This window comes from Strix uralensis, chromosome 6 (assembly GCF_047716275.1).
Source record: "Strix uralensis isolate ZFMK-TIS-50842 chromosome 6, bStrUra1, whole genome shotgun sequence".
NCBI lineage: Eukaryota > Metazoa > Chordata > Aves > Strigiformes > Strigidae > Strix > Strix uralensis.
Window position 1 is genome coordinate 22,900,358 of NC_133977.1, and position 22,288 is coordinate 22,922,645.

Here is a 22,288-nt window from a genome sequence, read left to right on the forward strand (position 1 = left end):
AGAGAATAAAAATACTACATTGCACAACTAAGGATGAAGCATACCTTTTGATCCCATAGGGTAGAAGTTCCAAGGCTGAGAACATAATTATTTGTCAGTGCAGTTCTGCTGTCTCCACTTAGGGCAAAATTCTGCCTTTCCAGGTGCAAGGAAGAGCTGTAGACAGGCAGGCATGTGGCCCATGGACAGACGGGACTGCACTTTCCTGCTGTAAGGTAGCAAAACCATGCACCCCACCTAACCCTTCTCAGCCAGAGCAGGTCTCCTCCACATGCCAGGTCTGCGGCCTTTGAACTTTAAGTCTTCATGCCATTTCACATGCCAAGTATGTCATAACACAAAACCAGCACTTTGGTACTAACTTGCAACTGAAATTATGTGCAAAGTCTGTTCCTCAGAAACACCAGTCATTCACCCAAGTGAAATTCTGATTTGCTAGCTGCATCCTGGCAACGTATTCACAAGGCCTAAGGATAGACATGAATTGAGGCTTCTGGAAAAGGATGTATTTGTTCCTTGCTCAGCTTACTAGCTCTCTAGCCCCCATCTGCAAATCTCTTAGGTATTCTGTAAAATGGCAGATTACCATGCTTTAACTCTTTTGCCAGGGCTGCAGGGCAGAACTGTTGAAGATTTACCTGAGCTAAATGAAGTTTTCTGTTTGTCTGGGGCAGTGAGTTGTTTGGTTTTGTTTTTTTGAGACTGGTTCTTGCACCTTAAGTATTTCACTTTAAAACTGTGCTATGGTAGGCGCTGGCTCCCCATTATTGCACAGCTAAAAAAAGTTTCAACCACAGAAGTTACAGGCAAATCAGTTTGAAGATTTTCACTTTCTGAGCTAAAGTTACTACAGGAAGGTGCAGCATAGTGCAAGACACTGTGTGCTGGGCTGCACAAATATGTATTAAACCATTGGCACTACCATGAAGAATGGACAGCGTGGGACTACAAAGCATGCATTAGCTATAAACTACAAACACAAATGAATAGATGCTTTTGCAGACTGATTCTCGCCTACCATTACAGGGTTCAGATCTAAAATGAGATGGATTCTAGGTGTCTAAGTCTAAGGGATGGACCAAAGAATCTGAACTTGGTGCCAGTGGGGCCTCCATGGTAGGGAGTAATTGTGAACACATTTATTTGACTAGTACAGACAAAACCTGTGTATAACTGAGGAAGACAGGGCGCCACAATCAAACATCACTGATCCTTATCCTGCCCCCTTCAACTTAATTCCATAATCAGCACTTACATCACTGAGAGGTTGGAAATATTACCCAGGCCTCTTTGTCAGCATTACAGTATCTCAAACGAGTCCCTGCCTGTAAGGATCTGCTTTCTTCAAAACAAACTTTCACCCTGTCCCATGGTTAGCATGGCTTAAGTCAGCAAACTGCCAGCAAAATTCTGGAATTTAGAAATAGCTTAAGCTCAGCCCATTTCTGCCTTCAAATCAGTGGGTTTTAGTTATCTGCGATTCCTTAAAGTATTATCATTCATCATCCAGCTGGCATCCATTTGACTACAGTTGCTGCTGGGGGGGGTGGGCGGGAACCAACCACCCTCATTGCTGAGCCTAATCCTGTAAATTCAGCAGCAAGAAACTATTGAGCGCCATCTCGTGGCCCTGAACAGCTATTTCCCAAGAACAAATCTTGGAGCTCCAATTGCGAGAGGGAGGTCTAGCGTTGGACAGGACTGATTTAAAAGATGGCTGTCAGGGGCGCAGAAACAGCCCACTATATGACCCCACCAAAGCTATGAAACGTTCACCGTTAACGCTTTGTCCACACTCCTGCCTTAACCTTGCAGCTTGGGCAGCTGCTTCCTGGAGCAGCAGCAGAACCTCAAGCTGCAAAATGCGCCACTTCAGCTGTAGAGACGGCCCTGCACTCACAACAAACACACGTACCACTGAACACCACTGCCCCCAGAGTGGCCTTTGGTGGAGCAGGAAATTACCTTATTCCTTTTACAGTATGTCACATACATGTTAATCATTCTTAATTAGATGCAAGGCTGGGGATGTTCATGGTACATCTGTCTCCTTGTCTGCTGTCAGTGCTTGTTAAAGAACTTCATGTGTCAGTATTTTAAATAAACTTAATATGCCTATTTGTAACTGTTCATTAACAGCTGAATACATGAACTCAGGGAAACAAGGTCTTAGTCCGCATCCCTCTATACTCTCTTCTTTTTTGTGAAAAAATAAGTAATTAAAAGACCCTTGCCAGAAGTGATTAAGGTACAGTTTCATTAAATCTAGTCGAGGGAATTAAAAACAGGGACAGAGTACAACAGTATGACTTCAAGGTCCTTGCTTCAATTTTAAGTGTTAAGTTTTTGACTTTTCAATGTTTATGACTTTTTAGCAGGGAGGTTACAGCTTAGAATCTGCATCACTGCCAAATTTGAAGTCATGTTATTTTCAGTAGAATTGCTGATGGTTACACTTAAACACTGCCTTACTTCCACCACACTCAGACCTATCAAAAAGCTGGAGCTATAAAGTCAGCAACAAGGGACTTTGAAATAGCTAACAGAAGTGTACAACTTCAGAGTAAGCATCTTATTTTGTCTGCTACTACAGACAACTGCACACCTAAAAAAGCTTGCAGCTTGCTGTTGGAAAGCATAGAAACATGACAGCTAATTTCAGATGTTACTCCAAAGGACACTGTGCCATACTGTAAGAACAAAAAAAACTACCCGAGGATTCTAGTTTAAGGCATCTGATTACAATCAGCCATTGCTCTATATTTGCTATGTAACAAAACTTCTATTTCTACTCTTCTTGGGTGAGAAAAGGAAAACAATAATAACGAGGATTCTAGCTGTGGAAGCATGTAAGGGAGTTACAGGAGAGACTTAGACCTGTGAGGTTTGATGAAGCTCAATACTAACATACTTTCTCTGTATATAGCAAAGAAAAGAGGGAACATCCTTCTTCTCATGCCAAGGTTTAGTTCTGAGGTATATGACACCAGATTTACAGAGGTCAATAAAAATACATTCTGAGAAACGGTGGGCACCCTACTTAACAAGGCAGAGGGATTTTACACTCCAAGCAGCTGAGAAAAGAAACTGCTCACAGTGTGAAAAAAAAAAATATTTGGAGTCTGGCTTTGACATAGGCTTTTGACACAACAGATGATGAGGAAATGTGCAGTAGTGGGGCAGAGGAAAAACAAATACTGAAGTGATAAAGAGGAGCCCAGACAAGAGGTATTAGGATAAAGCTTCCACTTGAGCTAATTCTTTGAGACATTATGACCAGCAGTGATCAGGCACACTACATTGCCAAAAGGGATTAAGTAGCTGTTGAGACAGACTTTTAGCTCCAGCCTGCTGATGATATGGTTAAAGTTTGCACATGCTTGTAGAAAACACATATAAATGAAATCCCAGTAGTACAGAAGGACTGAAGTAGCACAGAAGAGTTTTCCACACCAATTGTACCTGATACCAGGAGTGAATGCTATCACCTGGAGTACAGCACACACAGCAGTTTATACAAGTGTATAATCTACAGTTAATCTACAATTTTCAACCTGAACATCAATTTAAAAAGTCAAGTATGACTCATATGCAGGCAGATTTCATGACTCATTGCTGCAACGGATCTAATCGCTAGTGCTAATCCTGCCTGCCATTAAGAAGTCTGGCATTCCCTCTTGGATCCATTCTTCTGGGGGGGAGCCCTTTCACAGATCTGTGCTAGAGAGAGCTGAGCTAAAAACAGTTAAATGAGAATTTAAGCATTAAACAAATAAATGTGCTATTTGGTCACACAAAGGATAAAATTCCAGAAATTTATTGCTGTATGTATGCTTAAATCCATTAATTTGTCTTACAGTAGTCATGAAGTCCCAAATTGTGTGCTACATTTAACATTTCCTGCATTCCCTTCCAAATGCCATTTTACAGTGGGCGTATGAAACAACGCAGCAGCAGTCACAAAACATGGCTTGAGCATCTCTCAAGAGCTTAAAAATAAAGATTTGTGTACAAGCTGAATAACGAGATGTCAGTTAAAGGTCACTCAGCAACTTTAATAGAAATATTTTTAGGTGGAAGTTTTGCAGTGTTAAAATTTACAACTCAGACTAAACATTCTCATCCCCACTGTAGTAACAAGATACTTGCAAAGAACAAGAACTATGGTACGTAAATGTCACACGCAAGAACCGCTTCATTTCTATCAGAAGCAAAAATTGCTAATTATAAGCAAGGACAGGCCTAGCAGGCTAAGGCTGTCAGCCTATATTAAAAACATATACCTCCAAGTTTGGCAGTGGAATTCTATTTACCATCTTGACTTTTTTTTGGTTACATACAAGTACTCTTCCTCCCCTCCCACCACAAACACTTTATAAATCCCCTTTTATTTTTATTATACCTCCATATTATTTACAGGACTCCTAAAGATTAAGTACAAACTAGTATGAAATTAATGACAGCTTGCTCTTCAAATATGTATCCCATGGCTAAATAAATACCAAGCCAATCCAACAGAGTGATCTGGAGTTATGATTCAGAAGCTTGTGTATCTGTGACTCCAGATGTTTTCTCATTAACTATAGAGGATTCACTTGATCTGTCAACAATAGTTGCCTTAGAAGTTGGGGTAGCGCTATCCAAGGTGAGTGTAGAGGTCTGTTCCACATTTACAGTAGTGCCAGGGTTGACGGAAAAGCTTCCGGCTTGAGTAATGGAGGGAAGCAAATCTGTAGGCACTGTAGATGCCTCTGTGACCAAAGGAAGCAAAGGAACACATTTGGGTGGCATTGATAGAGGTGTTATTCCCATTAGATTCAGAGGCGGCAAGGAGGGAAGGGATGGCAAACCTAAGAATTGGAAAACAAAACAAAAAAAGAAAGAAAAGAAAAAAGGTAGTGAGCTACTGCATACCACAGACAGATCTGGAGAGATTCTCCTTTTGCTTGAAGCTTTTACCTTCTCTAATCTCCTATTTACTCTTGGAGAGGAAGAAGCTTTTTGAACTTAGTATGAGCATGATATACATGCAGCACTGACTCAGCAGGCTAGTTTCAAGCCTGATACTTTTCAGATTTCAGAATTGAAGAATCAGAATAAACTCAAGTTTGTTTCTACCTCCCCAGAGGACTAGGTATTTAATGCATTAATACTGATGATTAGATTTTTCTGGCATTCACTGAAACTGCCAGAAACAAGAAGTTAACAAGAACCTTATTCTATATAAGCTTCCAGTTTCTTTTTGCTTGCTCCATGTCCACCATCAGCAGTTTTGTTTTATTCAAAACTATAAATCAAGTATCAGTTTGTACTTTTGGCATTCAGTCAGGGTGCTTCGATCTCCTCATCTAGCATACAAGGAAACACCTCATAGTTTCTTCTACCCATAAAACTATATACTTTCACTCTTGGCACAATCACTTTTGAGATCATAAATCAGGTAATATGAGATCAAACAACTAAATACAGACACAGGTTTAGAATTAGTTTACCTAAAGACATATTCCTTGTCTACCTAATCTGGGTACTACCGTCAACTCCCATCTCAGACAAGCATTCAATTTATCCTCTTCCAGATGAGAATGTCAAGGATCGTCAAGGAGAGACCCACTATTAGAGCGTTTCAGTTTGCAGAAGCACATACCAGGCTGTATGATTTCTGGAACAATGTGTGGTGCAGGTAAATTAAGTTTGGACAGATCAGTCAGGTTGGGAAGCCCTGCTGGTAATGGCATCAGACCTAAGAGAAGAGTGGAAAAGTTACAGCTGAAAACTTAAAATTGTTTTTTCCTAACTGTTTCTGAGATCTTATTGATAACAAAGTTATTTTATATTGCTTTACATCTTGATTATAAATCTTTACATATAAGAATGCAAACACATCCCGAGTTTCAGCTTTTGAGTTGCACAGTGAAAATAGATACCTATTGCAGGAAGTCCGGACTAGCAAATACATGATCCCAACCTTTCAGATTTTTGAGGAAAGCAGAATCTCATTTCAAGGAAATTAGTAGGTTTGCATTCCAAGTTCAGCTTTTAACAAAGGTAGTTATTTCACCGCAGCACTATACCAGAAGCCCTTCATTCCTAATTTGAATGGCAGAAGATAATAATAGGACAAAATACATAGTATTTCTGATCTCTAATATTGATTACTCTATTATTAGTCTTTTCTACTTAGTTCATAACTAGAGTTAAACATAAAAATATATAGAAAAGGCAAGACAAAGTAACTTTCAGAGTCAGGAAGGACTGAAAATAGAAGAGAAACATATGATGAACACAACACATGCCCTTCCATCACTGTGTTTGCTATGGAACATCTTTCCACTCCTGAATTTTCTGTCTTAGAAGAGCTGCGTTTCTGGGATAAGGGCTCTATTCCTACTTTGTGCTTAGCTCAGGGAAGGCTATTTCTGAAATAAACTGTTGATACTACAGTAATAAGACAGAGAGGAGAAAAGTCTTAAAGCAAGGCCACTGCACACAGATTTCGATTAAAAACCAGTCATCTTTACCTACCTGTGAATTCATTAGCCACAAAGGCTGACATAACCTGACTCAAAGAGCTTTCAGCTCAGCTACAAGCAACTTGGGTTTGAACTCTTTTTAAAATCTGAAAAAAGCTGAACTTCACACAAATTCACTCAAATTTTAAACCTCTTGTATATTTATTACTTACCATTTCACTAGTATGACCATGCAAATTGCAAGAAATATTCTAATAGCTTTCAAAAAATCAATAATACTATTCAGAGAACAAAGTGAATGGAAAATTTGTATGTGCAGATTTTGGGAAAGGGGAAGAAGACTACATTAACAGAAACTGAACTTCTTAGTAGTTTGCTATTTTCTCTAAGCAGTACAAGATTAAAGTTCTGTGCCCTGGTTTGCATGCACTTAGCTCTACTAGGTATTTTTAATACGTTAGAAAGCATACCTCCAAGCATTACTTAAAACTTTTGGACACATCTTTAGCTACTTGTCACATAACATTAGAAATACAACTAGAAATACAACTCTTTCAGTGTTTTGGAATGCACAGTAGAGTCCTGCACCAGTGCACCAATTACATGGCAATATCCTACACAATCCTCACCTTACCCACTGTGAATAATTCTGGAACACTACTGCTTGAAATGTTCATTATTATCACGAAATAATGCACACCACTTTGTAGACAGACTCTTCTGTTATACCAGTTTAAATCACTAAATTCAGATAGATTAACTGCAACATACAGTTCTATATTGTTAGCCCTCTATTTATACTAGGAAGAATGATCAAGCTGAGTATTAAAAAGGAGTTTCCTAAAATGGAGGTTTTACATGTAAAAGGAATGCAAAAAATAGGCAAGACATGCCTTCTCAGATCTTTCTTCTGTCATGATGTCCGAATGCAAAGGACAAACCAGAAACTGTGAAGTTATTTACAAAAGTATTTTGCAACATACAATTTATGAACTATGGACAGTAACTATACATCAACTCAGGAAATGTTACAAATAGGAAAGCTAATAAGAAATCCTGAATGCTGCATCTATTGTGCAGGGGGCTCTAAAAGTAAATGATTGTAAAGATTGTTGCCAACTGCCATAGTTTGAGATAAAAACAGCTTAATAATTGATATAAAACAGTAATAAAAAGTACAAGCAGGTAATGCACAATATGACTGCTCACCACCCACCAACTGATACACAGCCCGTTCCCAGCTAATGATCCTGAAAAACACAAGATCCCAAAACCACAATCCCAGAAGCAAGAGAGAAACCTCCCCCTTCCTTGCTGACTGTCTATATATTGAGCACGACATTACACGATAGGGAATATTCATTGGTCAGTTTGTGTCCAGTGCTCCATCTGTGCTCCCTCCCAGCTTCTTGTACACCTGCACATGGGCAGGACATGGGGAGCTGGAAAGTCCTGGATCTCTTGGCAAGAACTAAGACCATCAGTGTATTATCAACATTCTTCTCATACCAAATCCCATACTGGATCCAAAGCACAGCACTGTTCTAGCAACTAAGAAGAAAAATTAACTCTGTCCCTGCCAAAACCAGGACACCAACTTAGTTGTCTGTGTTACAGACATGCTGTGCACATACTCTAAAAAAAAAAAAAAAAGATTCTTAACATTGTAGAGGTTGTACAGAGATCTTTAACATGAAATGTGTATGTTATATGAAATTATACCCTCCCACCCCCAAAAAAGCAGTGGAAAAGACAGCTCTCTTCCCTTGCTCCCTTACAATTCTTGTTTCAGATATGTTTTAAGGAATTTAACCTACTCACCTGGTAATGTAGTTGCTGGGTTAACTGGTGGCACAGAGGTAAGGGACTGACTGACTTGTGGTGGTAATAATGGAACTGTTGGAACACCTGGTGCAGTATACAGGAAAAGAACATTAATTTTAAGCATACAACACTTCAGCTCCCTTCCTCAAGGAGTACAAATAAATATTTTTTTACTATTGGCCTTAAACATAAAATGTTGATGAAGAAAAATAGTGATGAAGAAAAATACGCATTGTATTTCTCATAGAAGTTGTTTGCAATTATTTTGTGAGCAAGTAGGGCACAATTACACTACTCTAGCCTTTGTTGTTGAGAAAAGTTTGGGGAAAATGTTATTCTCTTCTGCCTTCTACTAAATTGCTAGGAACACCTGTGAATGCAGAGAGGTCAGAAACCCCATGCATTTCAGAAATCAGTTATTTCCATACTAACCTGTGCTGAGAACGTTACTGACAGTAGTTGAGGGCGAACTAATAGAAAGTCCTGAAAGACTCTGCTCGAGACCAGCTGACCCAGGGGGTAATGTGGCTGAGGGATTAACTGATGACAACTGAACCTTATGGAAAGGAAAAAAAGAAAGTTGTATCATTACGGTTTGTTTCCACAAGAACCAATAGAAGCAGAAAAGCAATATAACATCATAATTCATTTTTACCAAGCCAAAGAAGCAACTACAACTTACCTCTGTGAAGCCATCTTTGAGGGGACTGAGAGATGCACTAGGCAACTGTCCTGGGAGAGAAATTTTTTTTCCCTCTTCAAATGGGCGCGTAGGTATCCTATGCAAATATCCATAACCAATGCCACATCCTAGGCTTTTAAAATATGAACATTTAGAAGTCAGTTAAGTGACTTTACAACTACAGACTCCATAGCAAGCAATGCATGAATGACTCAAGACACCAAGAAGTTTCAACATCAATTCTGTACAACTTTCCCCTCCCCATCAAAATGTTGCCTCATTTTCTATGACAAAATAATCAATATGAGCAATAAACATTTAGCACAAAATAAGTTTCATTGTTATTTAAACCAAGCAGCTGTATCAGGTATACAGCTTGGAATTCAACTCACAGTTGTTACTTGCAGTCCTCTGTTCTGGCTACTGCATACTATTTTAAGAATATTCTACAGCCTAAGTACTATTTGAAGCCTAATGCAGAAAGCAACCATTTTTGCACTAGCTAATTCATTGCGTAAATACACCCCCCCCACCCCATTAGTAACTAAATCTGAATGCCAAGTAAATATATAATTTATTATAGCAGAAACACCTTTGATATAATGATGTTGTTCTTCTGTCTTTGTAGAAAGCTTAAGCAGCTTTAGGCTAGTGCTATAAGAAAGTCACCCCATCCCCCTGTAACATATGGTCTCCTTACCTGCCTTCTCCACCCCAGGCAGAATTTGGAGTAATCACCACTTCCCGACAATTATCTGTATCTGTGTTGTATACATAAAGCTTTAATGGCTTTGCTTCATGAGTTTCAATAAGAGAAAAGAGATCTTCAGACTGCAAAAGGATAAAAACAAATAAGGGTTTTCTTGTCCTTGTTTTATCATTTGACATTAGAATGATCATCTTCCTTGTCCTAACTTTCTGTAACAGAACCTGGTAACTGCTACATGTTGCAGCTGTTGCAGTGCTGCTGTTTTATCACAAGGCCAACTTTAAAGTGTGCTTTGCTAGTGAAACTTAGAAGACGTGGTAAAACCCAGATTTCAGATCTGCTATTTGAAATATTAATATTAGAGTACAAAAAAGTTTCTACCTTCACGAAGATATTTAAGAGCAGTTTTTATTTCCAGAATTGCATTCAAGCACAAAGAAGAGGCACCATGCCAGAGCTCCTTCCTCTTTGCATTAACTTACTTCCATTAGCACTGAACAAACAGAACTGAGGATGTTTCAAACTGCCCTGGTACAATTTTTTTTTAATTAAAAAAAAATCCAAATCTTATTTTTATATACTTACCTCATTCATGACAGTATCTGCTCCAATGATATAGTCACTATGAGGTCTAAGTCCAGCTAATGCAGCAGGAGAATTTGGTTCCACTTCCTAGTTTTAAGATGGAAAGTTACAAAACACTATATAACTGTCAGGGTGTAACAGAAGTTAGACATGCACTGCACACAAGCTTTGAGTCAGATAAACAGGTCAAGTTTTCAACACAGTTAGTAGAACAGCCACTGAACTAGTGAAACAGTGGATAAATGACAATCTCTTTTGATACCTTACAATACTCAGAGCTCCTTGTAATAAAACCATGGATTTAAATACAAGATTTGATAACATACTCATAGACATACAGGTCTAGTTCAAAAGTCTTTCCAAAACCAAAATCAGTGAAGAGAAAACAGACCAATCTGATCTCATAGTTTATGTACCCCATACTTACTTTTCAGTAAAAAGATAAAAAGTTTAATAGTAAGCAACAGTAAGAGAAATACTTGGAAGTCCATACGTACCAAAACATGCCATACATTTTCATTGGCCCCATCAAAGCTGCAGAAACGAATGCTGACACCCAGCAGGCCCTGTCCACCCCACATGTTGCTGGGGGTCACTGATGTTTCTCTCAGTTCCAATGTTTTGCTACTGTACACTAGCATTTTTACAGGTTTTTCAACATTTGCTTTCAACAGGTCCTTGAGAGTGTCATTGTCTTTATTCTGTGAATGTTCAAACAAGAGCTTGGATTAGTGTTTAGAACAGCAAGCATCCAGTTCTATAGCACCACTTTTGTATTTCAAAGGTCCTATAAACACTGTGCATTATCAGAATAGTATCAACAGCTACTTTGTAACAAGCTCCCAGTCCCTTCACAATTCTAGAATACAACTCCAGCGAAACCTGGGATTTCACTGTAACAGGTCATGCTTTCCATACATGAAAGCACTTTAATTAAACCTGTGATACAGTGAGCCTTGCAGCTTTTCAGAGGCTTTCTTGAATCCAGCGGTACTGGTGGGAAGACCTTACCCACAGCTGTTCTTTTCCACTGTTACGATGGTTTGCTGTCTCACTACAGCTCTGCTGGAAAATTTTCTCCCATGATTCCTGCCCCACTAATATCTCTGACAACAGTTCTTTCAATCAACCTGTTTTGACTGACATGAGTTTGCAAGTTCTCACACAAGTTACAGACAGAACTGGGGGGGCAGTAACACAAGCAGCTAGTGGTGGATCAGTAGGTAGTACTATCTTCTGCTGGCACTCATTTCTGCAGAGAGCATGTCTGTCTGCATCTTTATTCTCCAGCTAAATTTCTGATAGAATTGTAACCTCAGGGTGAAGGAAATTAATTTCTGATGAAGTTAGGCTTTCTCATTTTAAACTAAGGAGAAATATTTTATATATATATTTGAATAAAACAAATGTGTTGGCTCACTATATAAATAAGATTCTCAACACATTGTTTACATTCAGTTATAAAATAGGAATACACTTACCAATCTTGAACCATTGATGGACACAATGAAATCAAAGAATGGCTCCAATCCAGCTCTATATCCTGGTGAGTTTTCCTGTACCTAACAAAGTTAAACAAGAATTCACCAAAAGGGTACTAATGCTGACTCATAGAGTAGGAATTATATTTCTACTCGTGCAAACTGCAGTTCCAGAAGCAACTGCTGTTTGTATGTATGATTTTTAAATGTTAAAATACAATCTTTTTGACAAAAAAATCCCTCCCTTTAAAAAAAAAAAAGAGAAAACAGTTAAAAAGAGTCAGTAATTTATAAATTATTGAGGAATGACACAACAGTAGTCACTCCCTGGGACAAGCACTGCTTAATAGTTGCAGCAGATAAATTGTTGATATTTATTTCAATAAAGGAGATTATGGTCAAAGGACAAAAAAAATCTGAATTCTGAAAAAGTTGGTTAAAAAAGCAGTATCCTTCCACAGAAGTACCAATGTTGGACGTTGCTTTTTATCTTACGAGAGGAAAAAGAGAGTCACATCTGCATAAGCACGGGTTATCTCATGATTAAACATCACCTGTTGACACTCTTGAGACATAGAGGGCCAACAAGCTGGAAGAAAAAGGACACATGCAATTTTGCAGCCATGGCAGCTCAAATAATTCAACCACTCCACTAGGACATGGCGTAAGTATTAGATACACATTGCTCCCAGAAGCTTAAAGTATGCTTTTAATTACAAATGGAGTAACTGAAAGACATTTTGCCAGTGTTGTTTTTTACTATTACATGCACTGCTGATAGACAAAAGTAATTCCAATATGGTTATCAGATTTTTCCTACAACCTCTGTAGTAAAGACTATCTTTATTTGTAAGCTGATTCATTTTACCCGCTGGCTTTTTGTTTTATGTGCTACATTCATCTTTCAAAAAGATCTAAAAAGTGTTACCCTTTACAGTGTCGTTTCTTATTATGTGTTATTCTGACAGAACCGGTACAAATCTGTCTAATTCTGCAGGAACTGAGTTTTCTTAATATGACTCATCTAGAACAAAATATTCCAATATGGAAAAAAAAAAAGCTTGATTACTACTAAACCAGTCCTCAGAGTCTATTTATCTCTGCCCAACATATTCACAAAATCAGAGCATGGAAAAACTCAAATTACTTGTGGGTAGCTTTCTGTAACAGATGCCAGAAGCTTAGAACATCAGTGTCACATAACCTAAACATTCATTAAAGAAAAAATAATCTTCTGGAATCAGTAGTTCCAGAGTCACATCACACACACCGATTGCTGTCCAATATTTGAAAAGCAGCAAAAAAGTATGAAACCAGCATTATCCCAAAGTAGTAAAAAAATCACTGAGGCAGCAATAACATCCCCAAACCCCACATTTATAATTTCTAACTAGAACATGAAGTGTGTCTGCAGAAGTGTGTCTTCAAGATGCCTGCATGCTCCTTGGAAATAATTTCCTACAACAGGGGTTACAGATATTCTCCCTCTCTGCCAAATATTAACTGTATGGAACCACAGCTCTCAATCACCAAAGTAACTTGCAGTCCTGCTAACTAGATCCAAACTACTGCCTCCATATTCCTTAATCTGTTGGTTCGAGATGCCTCTCACCAAGAATAACTAGAGATCAGATAGCAAGCTGGGCACCAGGTAACAGGGTAAAAGTACAAGCTAAGCTCCATGTAGCAGACCCTCTGCATAGAAACTCTCAGGCACATTGTGAATGTTGCCTTGACATTAGTGGACTGTCCCTAGAGCTCATTTTTAACTTCAGATATTAAAACTTTCAATAACGGATAGCTACCGCAGAACAGCCTCCACAAACAGAAATTTTAGCTTATGAGAAGAGCCACAGAGAGGCTAAAATCACTATATGAATTATTTTTCTTAAATGTAGAAAGTATTTCCTTACTAAGTTGGGTACTCAAGACCTTCCTGCCAAAGAAAGGCCAAACGACCAGTTTCATGAAAGCAGAATTAAAGAACTCTGGTTTCCTATGAACATGTTCCATAATTGCGTTCTCAGGCTTGAAGTTTCTCCTGTAATTAAGTCATTCAAAACATACAGTTTTTCTAGTAGCAAATGTAGGATGATCTTGTGCTGTTTGTTGTTCTTCCCTCTAGTTTAGGGAGGTGATGTGAAAATACTTTAATAGCCTCTCTCTCTTACCACCACATATTGCACGTGACGTACGAAAACTTAAATTTTGTGGTTTTAATGAGCCTGACAAAGGCTTTATACCAAAATGAAATCAAGAGATGGTTTCAGAAGTTATTGGGAAAACAAGAATTTTAAACTTCATCATTTAAAAAAAAAATCAGTAAATCCAGCAAACTGACACATTTATTCAGATAGCACATCAGATTGTTAGGACTGGATATATGTCATGGCCTTGAAACCATGAAAAGCCAGACTTCATTCACACAGTAGGACAGCTGCAAAAGCAGTCCTGACATGGTCCGCTCTTTATTCACAGGTTTTCCTCCATTTCCAAATTAACTTCTTAAAAAACCTAAACAACCAAACCCATACACTCTGACACAATATCCCTTCCCCACAACCTCCGATAGATTATATCCTCAACACTGTGAGCCAACAGTGACCAGTATTCAACAAGGTAAACTTTTAAAATAAGAAGAGGCACCTACAATAAGTGAAAATTACATATGTTCAGCATCCATCAATGTCAAGCTCACTGACATTAGGATGTATAGATTTGATATTCTAGGTAAATTATTTATAGTCTACCCCAAGCTGATGAAGGAACTGCAGAAAGTATCTTCAGGTGTTGAACACCTTCCCCCAAATCCATCACAATCCTGAACATCTCTGCATGGTTTGTTTCTAAGTGGGCATGTAAAAAATATCCAGAAGCTGTATCTAAAAGAAATCAAGCTCTTACAGTTGCTTCAACCATACACACACCTCAGAAGCACGTAGCTGCATCCCTTCTGTCATAACATTTCCTCATGCTGCCCTGCACAGGTTCAGTCACAGTTTCCTATTTCCCTAGTTTGTTTGGGCCCAACATCACTGAGAGAAAAGCATTTTTATGCCTGGCAGTCCCAGAAATGCAAAACAGAAGTTCCGAGTTCATTCCACGTGAAACATCTCCTCCTTAAAGAAGCTAAATACTCTGCCCTGAACAACAATCACACTGACCCCATATAGTTTTTGTGTCACACCACCTCATTTTCAGCCAGCTACCTGCACAATTCATCACCATCACACAGTGCCAAACGCACAACACAGCTCTCTGCTCAAAGCTCTGTGGCCATGGTTCACCCCCAGGAACTACAGCAACAGAGGATAAGCAGGGACCATAGAAAATACAAGGGCACAAAAATCTTCTTATTAATGATGGAAATAAAGATTCCACATATACAAACTCTAGGCCTCCTGAGCAATCTGGCTTCATGCAGCTTTGCTGTATGCCCCAAGAAGGTATTCAGTAACTTGCCTTTGTAATTGAATAAGGACTGAGAAATAATCAAGTAATACCGTTTACAACAGATGCCACAGCAGGCAAGATACCAGTCACGGCAGCTTGAGAAGCCTAATTCTCTCAAAACCAGGTGATAGTTCAGACATATAAGTTATAGACTCCTGTGGGTAAATGCCATGACTTTCTAACAGAGAAAACCAGTGGAACAGACTACCCAGAGAAGCTGTGGAACTGCAGCTTTTAAGAGCAAGCAGAGAAAACCTCTATCAAGAATGCTGAATGTCAGAAGGCAGAAAACGGCTGTATGACTTTTTCAGCCTTGTACAATGCTGCAGAAATTCAGTTTCTCACCAAGATAACAGCAGGGATGCTGAGCACATAGACTACACATTAATTATTTTGCTTTTAATTCACTGTCAAGAATTAAACAGGGAAAATGTTTCAAGGTCAAGACTCTAATTTTAATCTGTATTACTTAAAACATTTTTTGGTAAATATATAAAATTTTTCTTTGCTGAAAACCTTTCCCAACACTATCGCTCCATGCCTACACAGTATATCTTGTACATTACACATTATAATAAGGCTGCTCAGCAACACAACAGTCACAAATTTAAGCCCCAAGTAAGCAGTGCTACAGTAAATGGAATCAGGCATGGAAACCCTGATTTTCAGAGGCAGAAGGCAGCTCTCACGACATCTAAACATCAGATAACTTACACTAGTGTCCACTTAAACTTTCAGAAGCTTAGCTTCAAGCACTAAATACACAACTTCCAAGGAGCAGAAGCTCTGAAGCTTTTTTCCCCCCACATAAGAAATGCTTACTAATATTTACTTTATTAACAACAAAATGCTGGAAGTTTGTTTGTAGTTCTCCCACCCGTTCTGTAATTGGTGATAAAATTTTATTATGTATCATGCAGAAGCAATTCCTGTTAGGTCTGACAATCTATTTTATTTCTGTCAGTTATTCTAACACATTACACTGTATAACCATACTGAATCTCCTTATTAAACGTCCAGTTTTCAAGAGAAAAAGCTTTATAAGCTTTTTGTAAGAAAATAAGATTCCCTATATGTAGAATCAAATTTTATTTTAGCACAGAGAATTTAACCCAGGCTTTTAAAATGTGAGCCTCCCTTAAAAAATAAGTCATCTCTTTATGGCAACACGTTTGTATCTCTATTACAACGAACCAAAGCACTCAGATTATAATTCTAAACTTTGGGTACTGCTGTTCAGTATCTTTTAGGGAGAACAGCACATAACACAGTAGCATACAAATCTCTTGCAAATAAAAATTCTTACATAGAATCATAGAATAGTTTAGGTTGGAGAAGACCTTTAGGATCATCAAGTCCAACCACAAACCTAGCACTGCCAAATCCACCATGGTTTACATGTCCCTAAGCACCACATCTACACGCCGACAACTTCCCTGGGCAGCCTGTTCCAACACTTGATAATCCTTTCAGTGAAGAAATTTTTCCTAATATCCAATTCAAACCTCCCCTGGTACAACTTGAGGCTGTTTCCTCTCATCCTATGACTTGTTACTTGAGAAAAAGACAGTGACACCCACCTTGCTGTAACCTCCTTTCAGGCCGTTACAGAGAGCAATAAGGTCTCCCCTGAGCCTCCTTCTCTCCAGGCTAAACAACCCCACTTCCCTCAGCTGCTCTTCACAGCACTTGTCCTTCACCAGCTTCACTGCCCTTCTTTGGACATGCTCCAGCACCTCAATGTCTTTCCTGTAGTGAGGGGCCCAAAACTGTATCTGAGGTGTGGCCTCACCAGTGCCAAGTACAGGGGGTCGATCACTTCCCTAGTCCTGCTGGCCACACTATTTCTGATACAAGCCAGGATGCCATTGGCCTTCTTGGCCACCTGGGCACACTGCTGGCTCATATTCTGCCAGCTGTCAACCAACACCCCCAGGTCATTTTCTGCCTGGTGGCTTTCCAACCACTCTTCCCCAAGCCTGCAGTGTTGCATGGGGTTGTTGTAACATCAGCTATTAGTTGAAGAAATTGTCAATTACATCAGCCTGGGCAAACTATAGCAGTTTCACATTGCTGAACAAGAAAGTTATTCAAATTTTTCCTTCATTCTGTTCTGAAGAGCAGAAACAAATGCATACTGAGCAATACACAGAGTCAGACAGTTGCGCTAATCGGCCACACAACTTATGTTAAAGGAAACTTATAGAGGAGAAAAACAAACAACAGAGAAAATTTCTAGAGGTTAAAGAGCATTGCATGCTACCAGCCTGGGAGGTACTAGTTAAAAGAATGATTTACGAGCACATTACATGCAAAAGCACATATAATGAATAAAAATGTATTCCAAAGGATTGTTTCAAACAAATCACTGATTATTAGGTATATCTATTAAGAGACTAGGGCAACAGTTTGTAATTGTCTCTCCCTCTTAAAAAAGGCTACATTTCAATGTCTAGAAACCCCAACAGTGCAACCCACAGCAACTTTTCCTCTCAAGTGTGCACTGTTACAAGCGTACTGATCATAAAGCTCACAATGAAAGCAATCTTGCACTGAGTACTAGCAGGAGCAGCAAAAATTATGTCAGAAATTAATGATGATATTGTTCACTTGCTGTATATATTTCTGCTCCTGTTTGAAGTGAGCAGAGCAAGAGACTTGCTACCAGTTTTGTAGGGAGGCAGCACATGCAGTCTGAAAGTCTCACTGTGACTTGCAACAGTCTCAGTTTGCTCATCCCTCTGGCAACTTGTACTTGGCTCCTACAGTCATTCTGAACAACATTAACTCATTTGTTTCATGGTCTTTTAACAAATATTTTTCATTTATCTGCACTACCTAAACAAATTCTTCCAATAACTGAAAATATTTTCTGACATTTCTCTAGTTTTCCAACAACTAATGCAGTCTTAAAAATGACCACTATATACTATTGACAGAAATTTGGCATTACCAAAGAAATCTGACCTTATCTGAATTAGACCTGTAACACTGAAAGTCTACTGCTGTTTTCCTTTTAGCATTCTCATTTATCCGATTAAGATACTGAGCTCAGAAAGAAAATCTACTTGAGAATAAATCAGAAGAAAACAGCAGTATTGCTTGACCCTGAGTTCTACCAGAGTTCTGACTCTGTCCATGCAGACAGAGTGTTTGTGCAGAGTTCCTCTAACAGTGTGAGCCAAAGACACCTGTCTGTAACAAATTTACTACAGAATACCAACTGGAAAATTAAACTGGAAAAACTGTAAAAGAAAATTCTTGTCAATTTTATGCCACACACATATCAATGTAAACATTCCAAATTATAACTGTGAAACCAGAATTTTTCTCTATTCTGAATCTACACTCCCAATTACATATAAGTATAAGCCTAATTCCTGTTAGACTGGGATCATGATGCCATTTAAGATGCCTGTCCACAGAAAAAAAAATTGCTCATTGTTGTGGCATCTAAAGATATCAGCATGAAGATAAGGCAGTGAAAAATTGAGACATCAGTCTGTTTAAGACAACAGGCAGGGCCTTTCCTGCATTTAATGTCAATACAGCTGTAGTCTCAGAAATCAACTTTTTTAATGTGCACCTACCAACTACATTTACAAAGACTGGCAACCAAACACTGCCACTTCAAGTCACAGCAAAAACATTACAACCAAAAGGTGCCAGATTCAAGCAAGATTACAAGAAAAAATAAGTAGATTATACTTCATAAGAGAGATATACCTCAGTTTACTAACGTGCGTCAGTCAAACAGTATGAACTGATGAATCTGACACAACTGAAACTCTAACTGCAGAGTACTTACTGATTTTACAACCCTCAAATGTAAAAAGCACATGATATTTACGCTACAGTATGCTAAAAAAAAAAGTGTGCCACTTTTACCAAACTGCGAAAGTGTTTTTTTGTGGAGGAAAGGGAAAGATGAAATGGGCTGTCATTTATTAGAAACACTGGATTGTTATATATTAGTAACATTAAAAGGGAGAAACAAAAGACCACCTATGACTTTAGCCTATATGTAAATTTTAACACATGAATGTTCAGATTTGATCAAAACATCAACATTTGCTTCTTAAAAGCATTACAGCAAGCATTTTTTAACACCTGACAAACGATCTGTGTTCTTTTTTCACCACAGTATTCTACATGTAGCTGTAGCTTGCTGCTAGCAAGCTAGACCAAGTAAGGAAGTACTAATTCATATGAGCTGAGGTCTTGTGCTCTTTCACATGTGCAAAATATGGGGCTAGCTGATCTGAGCTAGAGCTGATCTGAGAAGGTCCGACGCCAAGAAAAAAACAGCCCAGCTCGGTGCCTACAGTAAGGGTACTCACGCTCCGGCTACGGTGGCAAAGCGCGGTGGCGTGGGCGAGGCTATTAGTAACTCCGGCAAAGTTACTGTATCACCCACTGCATCAGATTCAAGGACACAACCCAGGCACCGTTCTGCTCACCGAACGGGAAACACAGGCTACAGAAAGGACTTCCAAAAGGCTGCTCACAAGACCTTTAATGCAGTCTACCAAAGTATTTTGTTGCACACAAAACCAAAATTCTGTGGCCACAGCATGAACAAAACCTATGTAACTATGAAAAATAGCAACACTGCCCTCACTGCGAATGCGGCTCAGGCAGGTGTGACGCCTGTCATTTAAATACCTTGATCTAACACCCCTGAAACTACTGTCGAGGAATGAAGCTGCTACAGTTTGGATCACGGTGCAATGATCAAGATAAAGCCGTCAGGGCTGCAGCTGTTAAGCAGCAGCTTGAACGCGTGCAAGCTGGTGTGCTAACAGCATTTCTAGAGGAGAGGCAGCCTTACCCTCCGCAGAAAGCAGCGTCACCCCCACGCACCGTCCCTCCCGGCCTGTTTACAACCGAAGCGCAGGCGGTGCAACCGGACGGCACAGTCGGGGCCACCGGGATCCCTCCAGCCGGGGAGAGGCGGCTCGGGGCCGGGACAGGGCGCGGGCAGCGGCAGCGCGGAGCTAAGCCCTGTTGGCGGGGCGCCCGGAGAGCCCCGCGCGGCGCGGCAGCCCGCCTCCCCGCTCCTCCGGCAAAGGGAGCCGGCAGCGCCCACCCCGCCGCGAGCTTCACCGCTGCCACAAGCCGCGGCGGAGACCCGGCCGCGGGCGCCGGGAGTCCCAACCGCCGCCGCTGCCCGAGCGCCTCCCCGCCGAGAGGCCTGGGGAGCCCCTCGGGCCGCCGGAGCGCGGACCCACGGAGGGAGAGGCCGCTGGGCCCAAGGGCCGCCGCCGGCCTAACGGACACCGGGGCGCACGCCCGCCTCCCCGCCGCCCTTACCCGCAGGACGTGGTAGCCCTCGGTGCCCCCGCCGGGGATCTCGACGCTCTGCGAGGCGCCCATAGCTGGGGGCGGGCGGCGGCGGCGCTGTTCCCCGCACAAAGCCCCGCGCGCCGGGGACGTGGCACTCGCTCCCTCCCTCCCCGCTTCCGCCCGGCTCGGGAGGGGCGGGCGAAGGCCGCGCGCAGGGCATGCCGGGAGACCGCACCGCAGCGCCCCCTACTGGGCGCCGCCGGGAGGAGGCGGAGGCCGTACGGTGGCCGCCCTAGGCCAGACCTCGCCGGCTCGGCTCCCGGGGGGCGGGGTGGTACGGTGGCCGCGAGGGACCACCGCCCTCCCGCTCTTCTCTGGCGCGGCGGCGCCCCCTGGCGGCTGAGAGCGGCGCCGCCAGACGCGGGGAGGGGGCGCGTCTCCGCCCGCCCGGGCTTCCGGGCCGGGAAACGGCGGCAGTGCTGGACAGGAAGAGTTAATTAACGTATGTTAGTGTTAATTATATTCACAATGTATAGCAAACGGTGCACAGGACATAAAGAGGGCAAGCTGGGGCAGGTCATACCTTCTGCTGCTTCTCTGATCCTGCAGCGCTCTGTGGAGTTCAAGGCAAAACTGAAATGCCGGCGGGCGCTGGACGCTGCGCTTGTCCCCGGGACGGGGCTGCTCGGGTGCTCCGAAGTGAGGCAGCAGCGCCGGGATTGCCGGGCGCCCCTGAAATCCTCCGGATTGGAAATCTCTGAAATCCTCTGGATTGAAATCCTCTAGCTGGAGCTGAGGTGAAAGGAGATCGGTACAGAACAGCTTGGGCGGGAAATGCTGCCCAAGAGCAGCACTTCGGATCAACCTGTTTCAGGGCATGCATCCCCTCGCAGACATCGACAAGATAACGGGATGGATTCTCATTGCAGGTGCGTGGTGTGTCGTGACATGCAGCAGACAGACCTGCTCTCCGGCTTGTTTCTGCGGTGAGAACCGCCAGCCGGTGAAATGCACCCCACGGCCAGCGTCAAAACCCAGCCCTGAGCCAAGCTGATGCCACAGCATAGCTGGAGGAGGTGGATGGTGGTTTAACAGGGAGCGTTATGAGTATAAGGTTTAGACAATCTCTCTCTGAGAGTGTCCCTTGTGCCTGGAAGGCCAGATGAAGTTTTTGCACAGCCTGCCCACACAAATCAGTGCCTCCTGGTTCTGGCACTACGGATCTCCAGAGAAGTGACCTCTTGAAGGAGTGCTGCCTCACCGGTCATTTTCAGTAATGCAGAAACAGCATTTGTTGGTGAACTGGAACACGGTGTTAAAGATCAGCTGAGTACAGAGAGGAAATTCAGATTAGCATACCTCACTTCTTTTGGACTCATTTCGCTCTGTATTATCATAGCTGTTTACTCATTAGTATCAAAAGCCTCTCTGCACTGTGCTTGGGATTTACCCCAGAGCTGCATGCAGAGATGGGCAACCTCCTTCCCACCCTTGGCCACCTCGCTGTGCCCAGGTGTTTCCACCAGACCAGACAGCCAGTGTTTCTCCAGGCACCCTCATCAGGCATGGCCAGTTCTGGCGTGCTTACATCCCTACACAGTGTCTCTCCTCATCATTACAAGAAGAAATCAACTCTAGGATATCCAGAGGCAGCAATACAAAGCAAGAAGGCAAACTGAATAATACATAAATAAACTATTACAAGAATTTCTGTGCTCTTAATACAGTAAGAGAACATTTGTTACAGTGAGCTGATAAAGTCACACAAACAAGGCTAAAAACTATACCAGCTTAAGCA

The 22,288-nt window shown here is 41.3% G+C and overlaps 1 protein-coding gene across 1 annotated transcript; it reads right to left on the reverse strand.

Annotated features, from left to right (window-relative positions):
- Nucleotides 1-3,800: 3,800 nt before the first annotated feature.
- Nucleotides 3,801-20,693, reverse strand: GORASP2 (golgi reassembly stacking protein 2). The gene is made up of 10 exons (XM_074873247.1): nt 20,518-20,693; nt 11,752-11,832; nt 10,768-10,971; nt 10,271-10,357; nt 9,677-9,807; nt 8,977-9,109; nt 8,727-8,850; nt 8,292-8,378; nt 5,645-5,740; nt 3,801-4,850 (listed from the first exon to the last, which is right to left on the reverse strand). Exons 1-10 carry the CDS (start codon nt 20,578-20,580, stop codon nt 4,531-4,533), a joined length of 1,326 nt encoding a protein of 441 aa, XP_074729348.1. The 5' UTR covers nt 20,581-20,693; the 3' UTR covers nt 3,801-4,530.
- Nucleotides 20,694-22,288: the final 1,595 nt, after the last annotated feature.